The following is a 19,169-nucleotide window of genomic DNA, read 5'->3' on the forward strand; positions in this document are numbered from 1 at the left end:
GAATAGTGCTGGACAGTTGAGGGAGGGAGGGACCAGACCACAGGTGGGTTTTCTGGCCACCACGACATCATTCAAGAAGGAAAGACTACTACACAGGGCCATTCCCCCAGAGATCCAGCTCGCCCACAGGAACCACAGCCGCTGACCTTCCCCGTGCTGTCCTCTTGGTCTTTGGCAGGATAGAGGAGACTGGGTGGAAGAGCCGACCATCCTGGTGTTGCTCCTGGCAGAGGCATTCATGTCCATGGTCTACAATGTAAAGCAGGTGTGCGGGGCAGGGGTAGAACTGAGGCATGGAATGGTGCCAGCCTCTTCCCAAGAAACCAGTGTTAATGCCCTTTCTGCCACTTTATGCAGGGAAGTACCAGCATTACCGAGAAAGGGAAGGAGACACTTCAGGGCTTTGTAACTGATGTCACAGCAAAGACAGGGAAAGCATTGTCATTGGTGATTGTGGACCAGGAGAAATGCTTCAGGTATGGATATGCCCTGTAGATACAGGCCTTAAAGGGGAGGGCGTGGGTTATCAAGGGGGAGCTTGTTCACCCTGGCTGCAAGGCATTCCGCAAGATGGTGTCCCTGACAAGCCATAGGCTATGCTGGTCAATAGTCTGGCAACACTTCTGCCTGGCTCAGTAGCGGGCTGCTGTTCCAGGGCTCAGAATCCTCCAAGGAAAAGGAAATCAGGAATGGCAAATAAACAGGCCAAAGAGAAGCAGCAGAAGAGACAAGAGTCTAGCACAAGGCTCATGATGTCCAGGTTAGACATGGAAGAGGTAAGAAATCCTTTTGCCTGGGAGTATGGGGGATCACAGAAGAGGGCAAAGGGGGAAGGGAGGGGAGCAGAGAAAAATATGTAGCTCAATAAAAACAAACAAACAAAAAAATAAATAAAAAATCCGGTTGCCCAGGTCAGGTGAGTGCTCACTGGTTATCTAACTAGGTTTCCAACTGAGACCAAAAAAAGGCTCACTGGCACTTCTGGCTACCTTGAATTGAGTAGGAAAGAGGGGTAAGTGGAGCCAAGAGGTTCAGAGTAGTTTCAGGGAGCACTGAGAACACTTCCAACCAGTCTCTCCACTCTTCCTAGGCATTGGTGGATCTGCAGCTACATACAGAAGCCCAGGCGCAGATGGTGCAGAGCTGGAAAGAGCTGGCAGACTTTACCTGCGCATTTACAAAGGCTGTGGCTGAAGCTCCCTTCAAGTGAGTGACAGGGAGTATGCCCTCCACTCTAGGTCTTGCTTTTCCCTTGGTTCTTACAGCCAGAGAAAATAAGCCTTTCTCCCAAACTGCCACCAGCCCAGTGCCTGTTTTTAGGCAGAACCCTATCTTATGCTGGAGATCCTTGGCAAAAGCCTCATATCTAGGGGGCTGGAGAGATGGCTCAGTGGTTAAGAGCACTGGCTGCTCCTGCACAGGACCCAGGCTGTTCCCAGCACCCACATGGCAGCTCACAACTGTCTGTAAGACCCTCTTCTGGCCTGTGAGGGCACCAGGCAAGTAAGTAAATACGTGGAGGCAAACACTCATACACATTAAATTCCAGCCCTTTTTAATAATATTCTCTTTAACTTAGAGGCAAGTCTATTGTATAAATTGATGCTGGATTACTCGGATTCATTCAGATCAGCAAGTCAGGTAGTCAAAACTGTAAACTCATAAACCTCAGAGACAACCCTGTTCAGGTGCTTTATTATATTAAAGGAACGGAGAACTGAGATTGAGTTTTCTAAGCCCCCAGGAAGTAAGAACCAGAAATAGTATCCAAATTGCCCATTACTCAGTCCCCTTTGCCTACAACCCCACCTTAACATCAGGAAAAAAAAAAAAAAACTTATTACCTTCTCTAGTGAAAAGGACTAGAATTAGGTTTGTTTGTTTGTTTGTTTGTTTTGTGGCAGGTCTCTGTAGCTTTGGAGCCTGTCCTGGAACTCCCTCTGTAGACCAGGCTGGCCTCGAACTCACAGAGATCTGCCTGCCTCTGCCACCTCAGTGCTGGGATTAAAGGTGTGTGCCACCACCGCCCGGCACAGGGGTTGTTTTTTAATCTTTTTGCATGTGTATATGTGTTTGTGCACATGTATGAGATTGTGGGCAATAACCTCAGGTTCAGGTCTTACTGAAAATGTAGGAACTCCTTTGCCACTACATATGTAGGGCTAGCTGGCCTGTGATTCCAGGGATCCTGTCTCATACCCATAACCCCTCTGTAGCTCTGGGGTTACAGACGCAGCACTTGACCCACTCAGTTACTCCCTCGGACCCCAGATGCAATTTTTCCTTTTTATGTGTATGGGTGTTTTGCCTGTATGGGTGTGCAATGCCCAAGGAGGGTAGGGGGGGCATCAGAGTCTTTGGATTTGGAGTCAGTAATAGTGAGCTGCCATGTGAGTGCTGGGAATCAAATCTACTTTGGCAGAGCAGTCAGGGCTCTTAACTACTGAGTCACCATCTCTCTAGCCCATCCCACCCCCAACTAAATGGGAACCTGCAACCAACACTATGCTTGAGAACAAAGAGACCCAAACTGGCCTGATGTAACACTATAGTCTACCTCCAGGTCACTGGAGAACTTCTCAGTCCACAGTTGAGGGGACAAATAAGTAGGAGAGGCACTCAGGTCCCCAATGGTGCTCTTGCAGGAAGCTCCGGGATCAAACCAACTTCTCCTTTTGCCTGGAGAAAGACTGGGCTGGAGGGATGAAAGTGGACCCAGCTGGTAGGGGACTTGCAGCGATCTGGAGGAGGCAGATTCAGCAGCTGAACCGAGTCAGTCTGGAAATGGCCAGCGCTATTGTGGATGCCTATCCCTCCCCACGGCTCCTGGTGCAGGTATATTGCTATGGGGGCCCTCACTCTCTAGAATTCCTAGGGGAGCTTCTATTGAGGGGCTAGGAATGTAGGTCAGCAGTGTGGGTTATCTGGTCTGAGAAAGGACATTTTCTTCTGCCTCAAATTGACCTAACTACCCTCCTATCCCCTGGCTCTTGAACCAAGGGATGGCCACGGGTGGGTGGGTAGTATGGGGTTAAAAGGTCATTTGCCACTTCCAGGCTTATCAGCGATGTTTTTCTGAGCAAGAACGCCAGAATTTGCTGGCTGACATACAGGTACGCCGTGGAGAAGGTGTGACATCTACCTCCCGCCGTGTTGGGCCAGAACTATCCAGGCGGATCTACCTTCATATGACTACACTACAACCAGATCTCATCCTAGACAGTGTTGACTGACTCCACAGCACAGGGTGAATTTCCCCATCCTTGACTTGACAGCAGAGAGGGCCAAAGTACCTCCTAGGTACAGTTAGGGGTGGAGTCTCCTTGTGGGAGCAGAGACGGTGATACACTGCAATCTACCTCCACCAGCACTTACTGCAAACCAGACGCCATGGACAACCAACCATCCCACGTTGCCCCGGACGACCCTCACAACACAAAGGATAAAGGCAGACCACTCAGACATGGATTTAATAATTGTAGAAATCCAAAGAGTAAGCATCAAATCTCGAAGTCAGAGTGAACTCTTGCCTGTGGGTTGGCTTGACTAGGCTCAGCCACGGAGCTGCCTCAACCAGCCAGGGAACTATGACCAGGCTGACTCCTGTTTTCATGATGTCATGTATGTAGTATATACTTTTTCTCAATAAAGCATTTGTACCAATGGCTCTGGAGCTTGAAGGAAGACTAAAGGAATGTGTAGTGATTCTGAGTAAGGTGTGGACCTACACGGCAGAGCTGTCTGGAGGAGGAGAAGACAGAGGCCTTTCTTCCAGTGTCAGACCTGTCCAGATGGGCCACTAGGGCTATACTCTGAACTGTGACAGGTACTTGGTCCCTTAGGGGAGAGTCGAGAAACTTATCGGGAGTTTTTAGCAAATAAGCACCAAGACATGGTTGTTTCTGATCCCTTCATCCAGCTGCTGTGAAGAGACAAGAAGAAGGGGGGCAAAAATGCTTTCTGTAGCAGCAGGAAGGTGGGTGGTGCTGCCCTGGTTTGTGCTAATGCTTAGTTATGTATATGTACCACTCTACAGCACCACCATGTGACTCTGTTTCCCTTTGGCTCCCACTTTTCTACTCCTTCCCTTCTGTTACAGGTCCAGAATCAACTCTAAACCTGCTTCTTTGAAATCAAGTTTCTAGGCTGCCTCTGAGGTATTTCATCACACCAAGTACTGGTGGCGGAGCTGTCCCGGTGCAGCTTTTGTGGAGATCTGCCTCTGTGCTTCCAGGTCATTGGGGAGTTAATGCTCTAAATTGAGGCAAGGAGACTGGCCTGCTGCCATTTTGTGGAAGCCATTTAAGTTGAGGCAAAATTCCATAGGAGCTTCCCAGGACCCTGATAGCAGATCTATTTGTGGGTGGCATGACTTGTCTATTACGAAAGAATAACTTCGGCTGAGACGATTCTGGTGTGAGTTCATTCTCTTGGGTATTATATAAAGGAGGCCAAATGACACCAAGGGAAAGGAAGAAAACTGGAGTGAGAGTTGGGTTCTGCTTTAGACTAGCTAGAATACTGTGGGCAAGTCATGGACGGCCTCTCCTGCTCTGCCTCAAAGTGCTACACTGGACCAATGGCAAAGAAGTCATCTCCACAGCCAGGCATTTTGTATGTTACTAAAATGCTCACATGTCTGAGATCTTTAAGGAAACATTTTACTCCACCCTTCCAGCTTAGGTTAGATTTACCCAAGTATTCCTAGTCCCTAGTAACACACTGTCCTCCAATCTGTCCTGGTTACCTGGAAGGAATGAAAGGGTTTGTGACATACAAAAGTATAAATGTAGTGACAGCTGGCCATTTAGTAGAAAGGAACCTTGCCTTACACAGCCTTGTGTGACTAGAAAAGCCTATGTCTTCTCCCTCCCCGCCCCAAGCCTACTCCTTTAGGCATGCAGGTAACTTGTCCTCCCCTCTCCATTTCTCCTCATTCCACCAGGGAACCCTGACAAGGAAGAAAGACATCCTATAAAGGGGAGATCGCAAGTACCAATCAGCAGCCATTTGATGATGGCAGGTAGGTCTGACGCTAAAAAGAGGTTGTGTCCAGCAGAACCCAATTCCATAGGAATCCAAGCTCCGAGGCTGGGAGGCAGGGGTGCTGAGGACAAGCTCACTGCTGGGAGTCGGTCTGGAGGACCCACTGGAGGATCTCGTGATGACGCAGGCCCTGGACGGCATTGTCGTAGATGGTGTTCACGCTGTTGCAGAGGGGTTGCTGCTGCAGCCCTGTCAACCGGCATGCAACCAGCCCTCCTGTCACACACAGCAACAGCAGCAGCAGCAACACCTTCAACACAACCCAGGAGCGAGTGTGTTTTCGGGGTGGTGGCTTGCGAGGGCGAGAGCCAGACTTAGATTCTGGAGAGACAAAATAAGTCAGTTTGTAGAGAGCAATTCTAGAATCCATGCAGATCCACTCCCTTCTTAAGTCCTGAACAGATGTTTTAGAAATGAGAGCTAAATCCCCTGCTATTCAGAGATGCAAATGCAGTCTTCCCCAAGGTCTCTAAGCACTATGTACGATGGGATTCATTCTGTTGCCTTTTGCAGCTCAGTTCCCAGGGTCTTCCATTCTCTTTGGAACAGGGAGATGATCTGGGGTCCTCCGGAGCACACGAAGCTCATCAGGGGTGTTCAAAAAGGGTAGACTGCCACCCACTTAGGGGGAGTGGGTCCAAATTATTAATATCAAAAATGTCACCGTTATATAAGAAGTATAAACGAGTATGGTGGCACAGGTCTGTAATCCCAGCACTCAGGAGCCTGAAGCATTACGAGAAGTTTGAGGACACTCTGGGCTATAGTGTAGCTGTCTCCAAAGGAAAAACTGCACAAAGTCTGGCAACATAATGCCAGTCTCTATAAAAAGAAAAAAGATCAGCCAGGGTGGTAGCTCATGCCTGGACGATCATGTGTGGTGGCTGTTTTCTAAGATCACCCCACACACAGCCTAGGCTCAAACTTAACAACCCTTCTGCCTCTACTTGCCTGGTGTTAAGGTACAAACATGTCAACATGCCCATTAATTTCTAATGAGAAACATCTTGAAATTTTAAGCAAAAAAGGGGATGGGGTTGTTTGTTTGGAAACAGGGTCTCACTCCATCACTCCAGCTGTCCTGAAACTTGAGCACAGACCAAGCTGGCCTTGAGTGCAGTCACCTCCACCTCCACCTCCCAAGTACCACCACGCCCAATGCCCAATTTAGGCAGGAACTTTGAGTGCTTTTCTCACTTACTCTTTGCCTGCTGGCAAACAGTCTTGGCCCCTACCTTTAGCAAACAAGTAGTAGTGACATTAGGTGACTTGCTCAAGGCAAGGACAAATAAGCACAGGGACACAAACCACCACTCCACCACTCCGCCCCTGCTGCAAGCTGCTAACAGAAAGCAAACCTACTTGGGGCCTGATTTGTTTCCTTCTTGGGCTTCTTCTCCTGCTCCTTCTTGGAAGCTTTCTGGGCATCGTACTCCTTCCGCCGGCGCTCCTTCTCCTCTGCCTTCTCCCGCTTTCGCAACTCACGCTCCTTTGCTTCCTTAGCTTGCTGCTTGGCCTCCCGCTTCTTCTCTGCCTCTGCAACAGTTTGCATTCAAAACATGACTCCTCTCACACAACCCCCAGCAGCTTGTCTACACAAGCGATTAAGTGTGGATTCATCTGCCTTTTCTTTTATGCCATGGGTCACACAGAAACTGTAAGAGAATCCAGGTCTGTAATTCCAGCATTTAGGGTAGGAGAGATGCTGAGGGATGTGTAGGATTATGAGTTTCAGGCTAGATTGGGCTAAAAAGGGAGAATCTTTGAAAAATGTACTCCCAGCACTCAGGAAGCTGAGGCAGAGGATCATCTGCTCCAGGCTACTCTCGGCTACGCAATGAATTGAAAACCAGCCGAGGTCAAGTAAGTTACACTTAAAAATGAAGTTTGACCAGGTGGTGGTGGTGCTTGCCTTTAATCCCAGCACTCAGGAGGCAGAGGCAGGTAGATCTCTGTGAGTTCAGGGTCACTCTGCTCTACAAGAGCTAGTTCCAGGATAGGCTCCAAAGCTACAGAGAAACCACATCTCGAAAAACCAAAGTTTCTCTCAGAGGTCCTGAGTTCAGTTCCCAGTCAATGCTACCTGCTGAGCCATCTCTCCAGCCCCTGATGACCTAGTTTTATCCCTAGGTCCCACATAGGAGGGAACAGACTCCCACAAATTGTTCTCTTACCACCGCATGTGTACTGTGGGCACACACAGTAAATAACTAAGTTGTCAGAAGGCTGAGGGTAGGCGACTGTAAGCCTGGGAGTTTTAAAACCAGCCTGGAGAACAACTTCCCTCCACAAAAAGAACAAAAGTGCACAGAGGGCCGAACCTCCTGGTTATAAAGAAAAGATACAATGGAGATATTGGTTCTGTGGGATGAGTGTGAACAGGGAGGAAGACATGTCAGGGTCATAGTGCAATCTTTTTCTAAATAAAAAGTTACACCAGCGTGATTCAGAAAGAATCAGCTCAACACAAGATTTGCTCAGGTTGACTTCATGTGTGCTTACATGAGGTATTCCACTTCCAAATTATTGGTTCTAAAAATGCATTTTCAAATTAGTCATTTAGAAGCCTAAAATACATGTTTCTAAAGTCAGAATACCACAAAATGGTGGCTAAATGCCCTTTTAAGGCTTGAAAGCCTAGGGGATCCATAGTGGAGCTGAACAGTAGTACCATCGGGACAGTAGCTTCCCACTGCTCCTTTTCATGCAAACAACCAGTGTCCGGCTGGGCACAGAGAATGCCAAGAGCAGACCACACCCAGCCTCTAGGGACCTGGTGCTGGCAAGGAGTGGATAAGCAGGAGTGAGTTGTCTTGCCACAGCAGCTATGCACATAGCAAGCAGAGTTGTAACTCCCGTATGGTGAGCTCAGGGACTGCCAGTAGTCATTACTGTGCACGTCCTTTCTCCCACTGCAGCTTACAAGTCAGCCAGCCAGTCAAAAATCACAGGGTGCTGAGATGCAGAGAGAAGACAGGCAAGTTCTAATGGTTGCATTATTTTCTTTAAGGATTAGTTTTAGTTTCATGTGCATTGTACCATGTGTATACAATGCTTGTGGAAGCCAGAGAGGGTGTCAAGTCCCCTGGAACTACATAACAGATGGCTGTGAGCCACCCCAGGGAGCTGGGAATGAAACTCAGCTCCCTGAGTAGGGAGCCAGTGCTTGCAACCACCGAGCCATGTCTCCAGCCTGCTTGCTGTCTTTGAAAAATAATATTTTTAGGACAGGTGTAGTGGCACCTAACTTTAATCCTAGCATTCCAGAGACAGAAACAGGCAAATCTTTGTGAGTTTGAGGCCAGCCTGGTCTACACAGTGAGTTCCAAGCAGGGCTAAATAATGAGACCCCATAATAAATAAATCTATGATTTTTTATTAATTCCTTGATAATTTCATATAAGGTATTTAGATCACATTCACCCTCCTCCTAACTCCTCCCAGACCTGCCTCCACCTGCCTTATCCCCACCTTCATCGCCTTTTTTGTTTTTGCTGCCGGAGTTGGTTTGGGTTTTTTTGTTTGTTTGTTTGTTTGTTTGGTTTGGTTTGGTTTCATACAGGGTCTCTCTATATAACCCTGAACATCCTGGAACTATAGTTAGTGTGTTCAGGCAAAGCAATGGCTAACTTGTAGTCTATGTGCTGCCAAAGAAAGTGCGCACAGGCTAATTTAATGGCATGCTCGCCTGTGTGGAGGATGAGGCTGGCCACCCCACTACCTTGGGACGCCATTCTAGATTCAGTGGAAAGCCAAGAAAGAGTTTTAAGCACACCATAGCAGTATCTGATCTATGTTTCAAAAAGATCCTGAACTGAGAGGTAGAGGACAGATATGTGGGGATGGCACAGTCATGAAGACAAGGCAGAAGGCACTGTGGTCCCACAGGATGGTGAAGTCACACAGAAGACTCTAACAGAACGAAAACAGAATCATGGACATCTGTCCTACCTCAGGCTTGAAAACTCCAAGGAGTTTCCTCCTATAGAGAAGATTTCATACTGGGGTTTGAAAAGGGAGGTGAATCTGCTCTAGCAATTTGTTTTGTTTGTGGAAGTTTATTTTGGTATTTATATTTCATTGGTTCTTTACTTTGGGTTTTGCTTTCTGAGATGAGGGTCTTATTTTGTGGCCCAGGCCTCCCAAATAGTGAGATGATAGATATGCGCCCATGTGCCTGGCTCCAGCTATGCTGAAGGTGCCTTTTTACCATCAGAGGATGGCCAACTCAAAGCAGAGACATTAGTAGTTGTTTGTTGACTGTGAGCCCGGCAGAGAAGCCTGGATGGAGAAAGGCATCAGATAGCATGATGCCACTATACTGTCCCATGCTGTGTGCCCTCTGCCCCGGCCCCCACATACACATACTCTGCAGTACCCTCCTATAGATCCTGTTCCGGAAACCTAAGACTGCTGGCTGATTAAGGAAGGGGAAGAGGACTAGAAGGATGGCTACCTACCTCGCTCCACTTCCAGCCGGCGCTGCCGCTCCCGTTCCTGATCCGCCTGCACGGCCTTCATGTGCTGTAAGACCTGCAGGAGAGAAGAGGCTCTGAGCTACTCAGGTAGCAGTCCTCACAGCTCATGTTCTCATGTTGTTCAAGTCTCAGGAAAGAGACTGTTCACGTCAGGGTCCTAGACTATCAGGGGCCCTGAATGTAGGACAGGACCAGTGGAGATAATTCTATCTTTTATACCTTAAATACTTCATCACAGAAGAGTCATGTGACTCCAGTTCATTAAGACTGCCAGAAAAAACTTTCCAGGAAAAAGCAACACCAACTAGAATCTATGAGAAGTTCTATCATTCCCACCACACTCACAGGGACAAGTTCCCATCATCTACCCAGTGGCTCCCAGTTTTCCCCAGGGAGACAGCATTCCTTTGAACATGCTCCCCGACCCTTCTCCTTCTGCTCCTGTTCATACGCTGGAATTCCCTCTGGCTTTGGTTTCCATTTCTTGAAATAAAGTAGTGATCAGTATCCCAGGCTAGCCCTGCATGTGTGGCAGTCGTGACAGGTATGAGCCAGCACACCAGCTAAGTCACTGGCAGGAACTGTTTTGTTCATAAGCAAGTGGCTATGTATGACAGATTGGAGGCAATGGACACCCATGAATGACTGACTGAATTTCTATTACAAAAGGGCGAAAATCAAGACAAACTGATGTGCCCAGGGCACACCACAGAAAGTAAGAAACTGAGACCTGAGTACTGACTCACTAAGGAGAAGACAGCTTTAAGAGAAAGAACCAAATACCACCCACTTGTAATCAGTACCCAAGGCCCCAAATTCTCAGGATCAACTCAATGAATGACCACTACCCAAGAGTCACAAATGTTCTCACTGTGGACACAGAGGAGAAGGAGCCAAATTCCTTTTATCTTCTCTGTTTATTTGTTTTTATAGGGCTTCTACATGTTAAACACATGCTCTATTATTGAGCTACCTTTTCCTCTCAGTCCTGTGATTTTTTTTTTTTTTTTCAAGGCAAGGTTTCTCTATACAGTCTTAGCTGTCCCTGTTCTGGAAACTCACTCTGTAGATAAGGCTGGCCTCAAACTCACAAAGATTCACCTGCCCCTGCCTCTGAGTGCCAGGATTAAAGGCATGCACCACCACCACCACCTAGCTTTTTGGTTCATGTTTTTTAGTCCTATAATTTTTAGAAGCTGGTGTTCCGTGAGTGTAACACCAGCCTCTGGCAATCCAAATTCTATCACTCTGTGTGATCTCAGCAAGCAATTCGGCTCTTTTAAGCCAATTTTCTGATCTGGAAGCCAGAGATAACATAAGCTTCTCTGACCTACTATGGTAACCTGCTCTGGCCACTCGGCATCTTCTGCAGCATGATGGGATTCAATAAACACTGCGGCTGAATCACACCATCTTTCCTGCGGACATAAGGAGCAAGAGAAAAACTGATCCACTCTACAGTTAGACAGCAGAAGGACCCTCAGGACAGGTCTGAGCATTCAAGCCCCACCCAGTTCTTGGCAACCTCAAGCACATACACACTCATCACAAGAGGAGTTCCACGGCCTGGTTTGAAGCCACAAACTGCTAACCCAGGACTTGGACCTATCAGCATCTCTCAAGGGAATCCAATTTATAAAAATCGCAGCCCAACAAAGAACTGCAGGCACGGGAAGATGGGCAGACATGATGGTGAACAGAGTCCAGAAGAGTCCAAAGCTCCTGTCTCACTCCAAACTGGATACTAAGTAAGAAGTTGGCTTCAGCAGGTGTGTGGCTGGCTATGACATGTCTATTCATACCCTGGCTCCAAGGTCCCATCAGAAATTATCTGAAAACACAGGCAGCTCAGAAATGAGACTGCCCTAAGGTGACTTCCTAGGGGCAGATGCTGTTCTAGAAACTTCTGACCTTATTTTGACTAGCCAAACCTCTACAATGCCTGAAGGTGCTGCAGCTTGGGGCAGCCGTGCCTGTGCTACCAAGGACTGTGGCTTTAGTTACCACATCTAAAATGCACTGTGCTACCTGGAGCATATCCGGAAGAAATATGTGACCAGAAGGGGCCTCTGCACTAAATACAAGCTACTTCTGTGGTCATAAGCTATGAATTATCTATGATTGTCATTCAAGCTGGCTTCAAACACACTACACAGTCAAGAATGACGTGGAATTTCCCCTCCCGCCTCATCACAAGTTCTGGGATTATGGCCTTACACCACCATGCTTGGTTTTATGTTGTCCCAAAGAGCTCAAAAGTTTCATGCACACTAGGCGAGCACCCTACCACAGTCCCCTCTGGATAGATCAGTTCCATACAGTCTAACAGTATCTGCTGAATGGAGATGACTGGTGCATGTACCCTGAGTTATCACAGGTCAGACAAAAGGGAAACACCCACTTCCCAGGGTCCCACCAAGTTTTCACAACAGGATTTCACAGAACGTGTGAGCCACAGCTTCCTATGCTGCCTTGCCTGGTTGGTTCTTACTTTTGAGCTTGGTATCTTGTAACAATCATGGTGAGTTTATATAAGCCCTGAGTAGATAAGCGGGGGAGGCCATTGCTTTTGAGGCTCACAGGAGATCCCTCACACACATTTAGCTTACATTAACTGAGGTAATGCTAAGTCTGTCTTGCTCCCACAGCACCCAGGCATAGCAAACCATTGATGCTCAGTTGCGGAAGCAGCAATCTGTTCCTCTAGCAGAGTGGGCATGACTGAAGGTACAGCACTGCTCCTAATGAGCAAGGTAAGGCTTCACTAAGGAACCTTGTCACCAGAAAGGGCAGTCTTGCATAAATGCCTCTTCTTCCTGACTATCTTGTCAGGACATGTCTATCTATAGCTACAAACTTCTAAACCTTAACCCCCTTTACAGAGGATTCAAAGCTGGGCAGTGTGGTGGTGCACATCTTTAATCCCAGCACTTGGGAGGCAGGCGGATCTCTGAGTTTGAGATCGTCCTACTCTACATAGTGAATTCCAGGACAGCCAAGGCTACACAGAGAAACCATCTTGGGGAGAAATAAATAAGTGTGTGTGTGTGTGTGTGTGTGTGTGTGTGTGTGTGTATGTGCGCACACGTGCACACACATGCATGAGAGAGAGATAGAGAGGAGGAAGGAAGAGTAGGTACCTAAGGAGACCAGAGGTATCAGATACCCCTTGAGTAGCCAATGTGGACGCTGAAAATCAAACTTGAATGTTCTGAAAGAACAGCATGTGCTCTTAACTGCTCAGTTGTCTCAGTCTCTCTCCAGCCTCTTAACCCTTTTTCAAAAGATTTATTTATTTTGTGAGGGGAAGAGAGGGGACATGCATGTGCCAAGGGGGTAGTGTACATGTGGAGGTCAGAGGACCACCCAGGGGAGTCAGTTCTTTCCCTCTATCATGTGGGTCCTCAGGCTTGATGGTAGTAAGTACCTCTACCGTTGACTCACATTGCTGGCCTTCAATCTTGACTTTTTACTGGCTACATTGCTGCCTCAGAAAGGTCATGGCTTTAACCCTAGTAAAGCTATGTTTTAGTAATTAGGACATAGTAACTATGTCCTAGTAAAACAACTGTTGAAGTTGAGAGATGGTTTAGTTAGTTAAAAAAAAAACAAAAACCTTGCCTATAAGCATATGGCCCTCAGTTTGATCCCAGCACTCATGTGAAAACACATAGTAACACACACTTGTAATTCCAGTGCTATTGAAGTGGGAACAAGAGGATCTCTGGGTCCCACTGGCCAATTAATCTTGCCTAAGTGGTCACTGATAGACCTTTTCTCAAAAGATAAAAACAGCATTCCTGAGGATGTAACCAATATTATCCTCTGGCCACCATACACAAATGCATGGATTTAAGAGGCTGGTGAGATGGCTCAATAGTTAAGAGCACTTGTTACTCTTACAAGGAGCTGGGTTCAGTTCCCAACATCTATATCAGGCAGCTCATAACTGCTTGTAACTCTAGGTCCAATACCCTCTATGGCCTATGTGAGCACCTGCAAGTATATGGAACACATACTCATGCAGGCACACATACATAAATCTTTTTAAATAATAATAACTACTACATAAGTACAGTAACACAGACCTCTGCATGTCAGGCTCATCTCACTGAGACCTGGGTGCTCTAATAATACGGCACTATTGGTACCCTGGGAGGGTAAACAAGAAGAGAGAGAGAGTCAAGTCCCAGGGGAGAATGTGAGCAAGGCCCCCGGGAGCGTCATGCTTACCTTGTTTGCACACTGCTTACACTGTTTCTCATCCAAGCAATCTCCTGCCACCTTGGCTAGGACAGGATCCAGGGGATTGTCTTTCAGATCCAGCCACTTCAGATTCTACAGAGACAGAAAAAGGGACTGGCTAAGCCTGAGTTTACACACAGTACCTCAAAGTGGAATAAAAGGAGCTAGAATAAAACTATGTTCCACCTCAGAGAACAGTCAGTTGAGCAGGGCATTTCTGGTCCCCTCCCCTGCTCAGGGCTATGCTCCCCTAGTCCCTGAGCCCTTGGTCACACTTGGCTAGGCAACCTCGGTGCATATTACCTTGAGCTGAGCAAAGCTGACAGGCAGGGTGACCAGCCTGTTGTTGAGGAGATCCAAATGCTGAAGGTTGACCAGGCGGCCAAAGTCTGCGGGCAGCTGCTGCAGCTTGTTCTTACTGAGGTCCAACTTCACTAGGTGTGTGAGGCCACAGAAATCCGACTAGGACCCGGAGAAAGAAGACTTAGGTCTAGGGCTCACACACTTTGATATAAAGGCATAGGAACCCCCAAGTCAAGAGTATCTCTGTGTAAATCCCAACCTTTGCCAACTACTTCTCTCCAAATGACAAGGAACGGAAAGAACACTGCTATTACAGTAGCTACCTAGACAAGCTTTATAAGACAGCATTAGCACAAAACCAGCATTAGAAACACATATAACCCACTCGGGAAGCAGAGGCAAGAGTATCTCTGTGAGTCTGAAACCAGTCTGGTCTACACAGTGAGTTCCAGGACAGCCAAGGCTGTTACACAGAAAAACTGTCTCAACACACCAAAAAATAAAATGCTATTTTTTCCCATCTTGTTGATTAGCTCCCATTGCCACACTGCTGCTAGGCGATGCAGAGCTTTTCCTGTCCTCCCATGATGCCCTGCCTTCATCTTTCATAAGATTTCTCACTGGAAATGGTAGTACAAACTTGTACTATTTGGGAGGCTGCTACAGTTGGAAGCTAGCCTGGACAGATAACAAAACCTCATCTCAAACAACAAATCGGACTACAGGGATAGCTCAGTGGTGGAGCGTTTGCCCAGTATACGCAAAGCCGGAAGTCTACCTCCCAGCACTATACACATAAAAGCTGTGCATAGCTTATCCATGGGGCCCTGGGTTCAATTCCCATCCTTAATATCCTCCTACAAGAAAAGAAACACATATACACCTGATTTTTATAAACATGGTCAATACTTGAGTACTAAGTTCTAGCCTCTGTTTCTTGTGACACCCAGCACACAGTACTTTGCACAGGTCTCAATGTGTGTTAGGGTAAGTAACTCAATGTCTAGGACCTGTCCTACTCAAACCAGGCTCATTCTTAGCACAGGAAAAAAAAAAGTCCCTGACATTAACCTTTGCTAAGCGTCCATCTGACAGTGGCACTACAACTTGGCTAACGAGGTACTGTGTGTGCTCTGTGAGGATTCATACACACCAATGGGTCCATGTTGTATAGTCAAAGCAAAGTTCTTAGGACAGACAGATTCAAAAGTGCACTCAGGGGTGCTGAGTGACTGCCGGGCACAGTGGGTAGCAGGTGTGACACTGCGAGGAGCTGCTACCCTTCTTTAATTAGATATACAATCCCTCCTGGAACAGAAGCCATTTTTAATGAGCTGTGGGAAGAAGATGCTGTTGACAATAGGAGAAGCCCAGGAGAACACTGAGAAGGACTGACTAATGATCCGATGAAGAGACGGCTAACTTCTGACTGAGCCAACAAGAGGCTACCCTAGAATCCAGCAAGGTATGACTGGCCACGGTACAGGATGCAAGAGGCATCCGACAGCAAGGAATGGCCTGACGACAAAGGAGTACCGCGATAGAGGAGGAGGCCATTGCTCAGGAGAGGAGAGGATGAAGGAATCAATGCCTACACGGTGAAGTAACAGCAGGGTGCAGTTATACCAATAATCCCAGCACTCAGAAGTCTGAGGCTCTAGGCTGGGGTACACAGAGAAACCCTGTCTCCAGAAAAAGGAGAACTGGAAGAAGTTGTGCAAGAAAAATCAAGAGGAATGATGGGAGAAGAGTGGGGAAGCGGGCATCTGAGCAGGATTCAGTTATATATGTACAAAGTGTTATAATGACATATTGTTTTCTATGCAAAAAAAAGAGAGGAAAAAGACTCCAAAAAACCAAAAACATCAAGAGGACTTGATATACATTGGGTATATTCCATAACAAGGAAAGCAAGTCTCAAATAATTCAAGTTCAGGCTTGGGGGATAAAGGCAGGAGAGTCCCATCAAACCTCAGTCTTTCTTGTTCCTCATCATAAGATGTGTGGACACAGCATGGTGCTTGGGCCTGATATCCCAGCTCTTGGGAAGCTAACAAGAGAGGACTGCCACCAATTTGAAGCCAGGCTGCACCATAGAGTTTATATAATCTCAAAACAAAAACAAACCCCAAAACAAGTCAGGCACGGTGGACAGACTTACAGTCCAACACTCAGGAGGTGGAAGCAGAAAGCCCAAGACCAGCCTGGGCTACCTAGGACCTTGTCACAAAACAAACCAAGATGCAAGGGATGAGGGTGCACTTTTTCCATAGAATACAGAGCAAACTGACACAGTGGTCTCTATCTCCTTTATGCAAGAGCGGTAAACTACTTTTGTCAAGACGAAAATAAAGCAGAAAAAAGATGAGCCCAGTAAGTGATTCAGCAGCATCCTGCTGACTTGACTTCCTATAGCCTGCCTCTCCTGCTGTTCTAAAGAATGTACTTCTGAGGCAAACCACCCTCCTCCACTGGTTCCCACCAATACCCTCAGATTTAGCTGGACCCTGTCTGTAGACCTTTCCTGAAATTACACTGTATGCCACCCCTCACCCCCAGAAACACGAGGAACATCTAGGGCTGCAGGATTCACTGGTATTTGCCAGACTTACCGGAAGAGTGCTCAGTTTATTGCAGGACAGATCCAATACAGTGGCCTTTGGGAGTGCAGCCTAGAAAGAAGAGAAAAACAAGTCAAACCAACAACTGGAATGATTCAGTGACATCTGCTAATGAAACATTTTCCAGAGAATGTTCGCACAATTAGCAAGAGCTATAGATAGATAGATAGATAGATAGATAGATAGATAGATAGATAGATAGATAGATAAGGTAGGTAGGGGTGGGCAGGATGGTGCATGCCTGTAATTCCAGGATTCAGAAGGCAAGAGGATGTCAAATAGAAGACTAGCCCGGGGTCAGAGTGAGACCCTGAGGAGGGAAAGGTGTGGAAGTATAATGTTCTTGGGGGTAAGAAGGAAAATGCCAGTTAACCTAGATCTAGGGAGGACTGCAAAGGTGGGGTTTGTCCATAGAATGTCCCAGGGAAAACTGATCCTTCAAAACCCCCAGGGCACTTGAGAATTTTCCTCTAGTGCCCGCTATTAGGTTTCAGGGCAGGAACGGGATCTAATAAAGCTCTACAATTTTATTTTCTCATTCAGTCATCTATCCACCAACAGTATTGGTACTGAATGCCTTCACTGGGGAGGGCTCTGGCTAAGCACCAGAGTGAGGGCAAGGCCCTCACAGCCTGTCTCTACTTTCCAAATGTGTCCAGGACTAGAGTGGCTCTGCAAAACTGGCCCTCTCTTCCCCCTAAGGAGAATGCTGTAATGATCACATGCCCGCAGCAAATGGTTTCAGAGGAATGTCCTAGGGCCAGGCTCACACAAGTCTGGCCCTCTTCCAAGAGTGGGAAAGAAACTCTTGGATCCTAGAGTTCAGTTAAGGATCCTAGGTCAGCCCAAATGTCCAAATGGCAACCTAAAAAAACTTCTGGATACCATAGAGTGGAAACCACCAACTACATCTATTAGTATTTGTTACCTTCCAAGTATTTGACATTGATTTTAATACTCATAAACGTAGGAGATAGGAACCATTAGCACCATTTTAATAAATGAAGAAATCTAGATATAAAGGTTGGTTATGCCTTGGGCATTCAGTTATTGCCGAGGACATTCAGTTATTGAGCAATGGAGCTGTGATATGAACTGGGCAGGCCATTCAAACCGCCACACTACACAGCCACAGTGGAGGGACGACTAGACCAAATGACAAGGGCAAAGGTAGCCCCTTAACGGCAAAAGGAAGGTGTGGTCATCCAAAGTGAAGCCAATGTGAGACTTCAGGGCTAGGGAGCACAGAGTAGGAAACCCAAGGATGGAGGATATAGCTCCATATTGGCAACCAACTAGGTGTATGATGCTCCCAGGGCCTCAGAATAGGAGGACTTCGGAATAGGGGTTGGGGTGGAGGAGGATGGAGGGTGAAGCGCGATTCACGACAGTTTCAGCGCAGCTGGGATGAGACCTTGTCAGTCCTTCGGAGAGATTTCACTTTCTTCAGGGAGGGTAGCTTCCGGGCAACGACAGCCAGCTGGGATTGCAGGCTTCTTAGAGAAGCTGGGTTCGGCGCCACACCCAGGTCTATCTGAAGGCCTACTTCCCGGGACCAGGTCATTCATTCATCCTCGAACACATCCAGCAACCGCTCTCGCAGGTTTTCATTTTAAGACCCGGCAGGATGCTGGACGTTGTGAGAGCTTCCGAAACGAGGGTAAATTCACTCCTGGCCCCTAAGAAGCCCAGGGTCGGGTAGGTAGAGGGTCCCTATCTTCTGGAACTGTGCCAAAGTGACACGTGTACACCGCAATAAGAACACTGGGGCCGACCGCAGCCTCCCCGGAGACCTAATTTTTTTTTTTTAAGGATCGGGAAACTGAGGCTTGAGAGAGGGGCCTGCCCGTGTAGGGCAGGCGTCAGGAGTATAGGTGGGCTCCCGGGGCTCGTGGGGTCGTACTGACCAGCTCCTTGACGGGGACCTCATTCAGGTCGCTGAGGCTCAGGTCCAGCTCATTGCCGTCCAACTTGTCGCGGAGATTCCCGCCCTTGTTGCCGGCCTTGGTCATGATGACGCCGGCTAAGCGGGTCCCTATTCCCGGGTTCCGACGGGCAGGGGAGAGGGCTGAGAAGCCGCTCGTGGACTCAGCGGATTCGCACCCAACGGACCACGCCTGCGCCTTGAGCCGCCGCCGCCGCTGCGAGGCCTCCGCCGCCCGTCCGCTCGCTCGCCGCACTCCCAGCCCCTGGCCCTGCTCCCACCGGTGCCGCCGCGACGACGACCACTTCCGTGTCCACGTCACCTTCCGCGGTCACTGAGAAGGGCCGGGCCAGAGCGGCCCTAGCGTGTGCCGGCGCGCCCTCTGCTGCCCAGGCTGCTGTACTGCAGCTGCAGGGCCCCGCCTCCGCCCGGAGTTGTTGAGTAGCTAGACGTGGCAGTCCAGAGATGTCTGAAACTGAAAGAATAGAGATGGACGTTACAGGGCCTGGGTTTGCATCCAAAGTTAGCCTCATGAGATCATCCCTATCCTCT

General features: G+C 47.9%; 2 protein-coding genes across 6 annotated transcripts in view; one reads left to right on the top strand and one right to left on the bottom strand.

The window, feature by feature from the left end:
* Eme1 (essential meiotic structure-specific endonuclease 1) overlaps positions 1-3,667 on the top strand; it is a 9,219-nt gene extending 5,552 nt beyond the window's left edge. The window contains exons 4-10 of one of the 5 annotated variants that reach the window (XR_015003770.2): positions 179-265; positions 358-476; positions 656-776; positions 1,091-1,206; positions 2,646-2,835; positions 3,085-3,247; positions 3,369-3,667. Coding sequence is in view for 4 of the 5 variants with exons in the window: in XM_048446947.3 (XP_048302904.2) it covers positions 179-265; positions 358-476; positions 656-776; positions 1,091-1,206; positions 2,646-2,835; positions 3,057-3,233 (810 nt within the window). In the remaining variant the exon portion in view is untranslated. Of the gene's footprint in view, positions 1-178; positions 266-357; positions 477-655; positions 777-1,090; positions 1,207-2,645; positions 2,836-3,056 lie in introns of all 5 variants that reach the window. The other 4 variants (XM_048446947.3, XM_048446946.3, XM_048446951.3 and 1 more) reach the window with 4 other exon arrangements.
* Positions 3,444-18,910, bottom strand: Lrrc59 (leucine rich repeat containing 59). Its single transcript, XM_048446952.3, has 7 exons — positions 18,601-18,910; positions 16,685-16,744; positions 14,073-14,231; positions 13,758-13,862; positions 9,507-9,579; positions 6,409-6,582; positions 3,444-5,367 (listed from the first exon to the last, which is right to left on the bottom strand). Exons 1-7 carry the CDS (start codon positions 18,703-18,705, stop codon positions 5,120-5,122), a joined length of 924 nt encoding a protein of 307 aa, XP_048302909.2. The 5' UTR covers positions 18,706-18,910; the 3' UTR covers positions 3,444-5,119.
* Between the last annotated feature and the right edge of the window lie 259 nt (positions 18,911-19,169).

This window comes from Myodes glareolus, chromosome 9, assembly GCF_982192425.1.
Source record: "Myodes glareolus chromosome 9, mMyoGla1.1, whole genome shotgun sequence".
Classification (NCBI taxonomy): Eukaryota; Metazoa; Chordata; class Mammalia; order Rodentia; family Cricetidae; genus Myodes; species Myodes glareolus.

What these genes read in the sequence shown, in the direction of transcription:
- Lrrc59 (XM_048446952.3), bottom strand. Translation starts at nt 18,705, where the DNA reads ATGACCAAGGCCGGCAACAAGGGCGGGAATCTCCGCGACAAGTTGGAC. An exon ending in ATAAACTGAGCACTCTTCCG is followed by an intron (nt 14,232 to 16,684) that starts GTAAGTCTGGCA and finishes TCCGGGTCCTAG; the next exon opens with TCGGATTTCTGTGGCCTCAC. An exon ending in GTAAGCAGTGTGCAAACAAG is followed by an intron (nt 9,580 to 13,757) that starts GTAAGCATGACG and finishes TCTCTCCTGCAG; the next exon opens with GTCTTACAGCACATGAAGGC.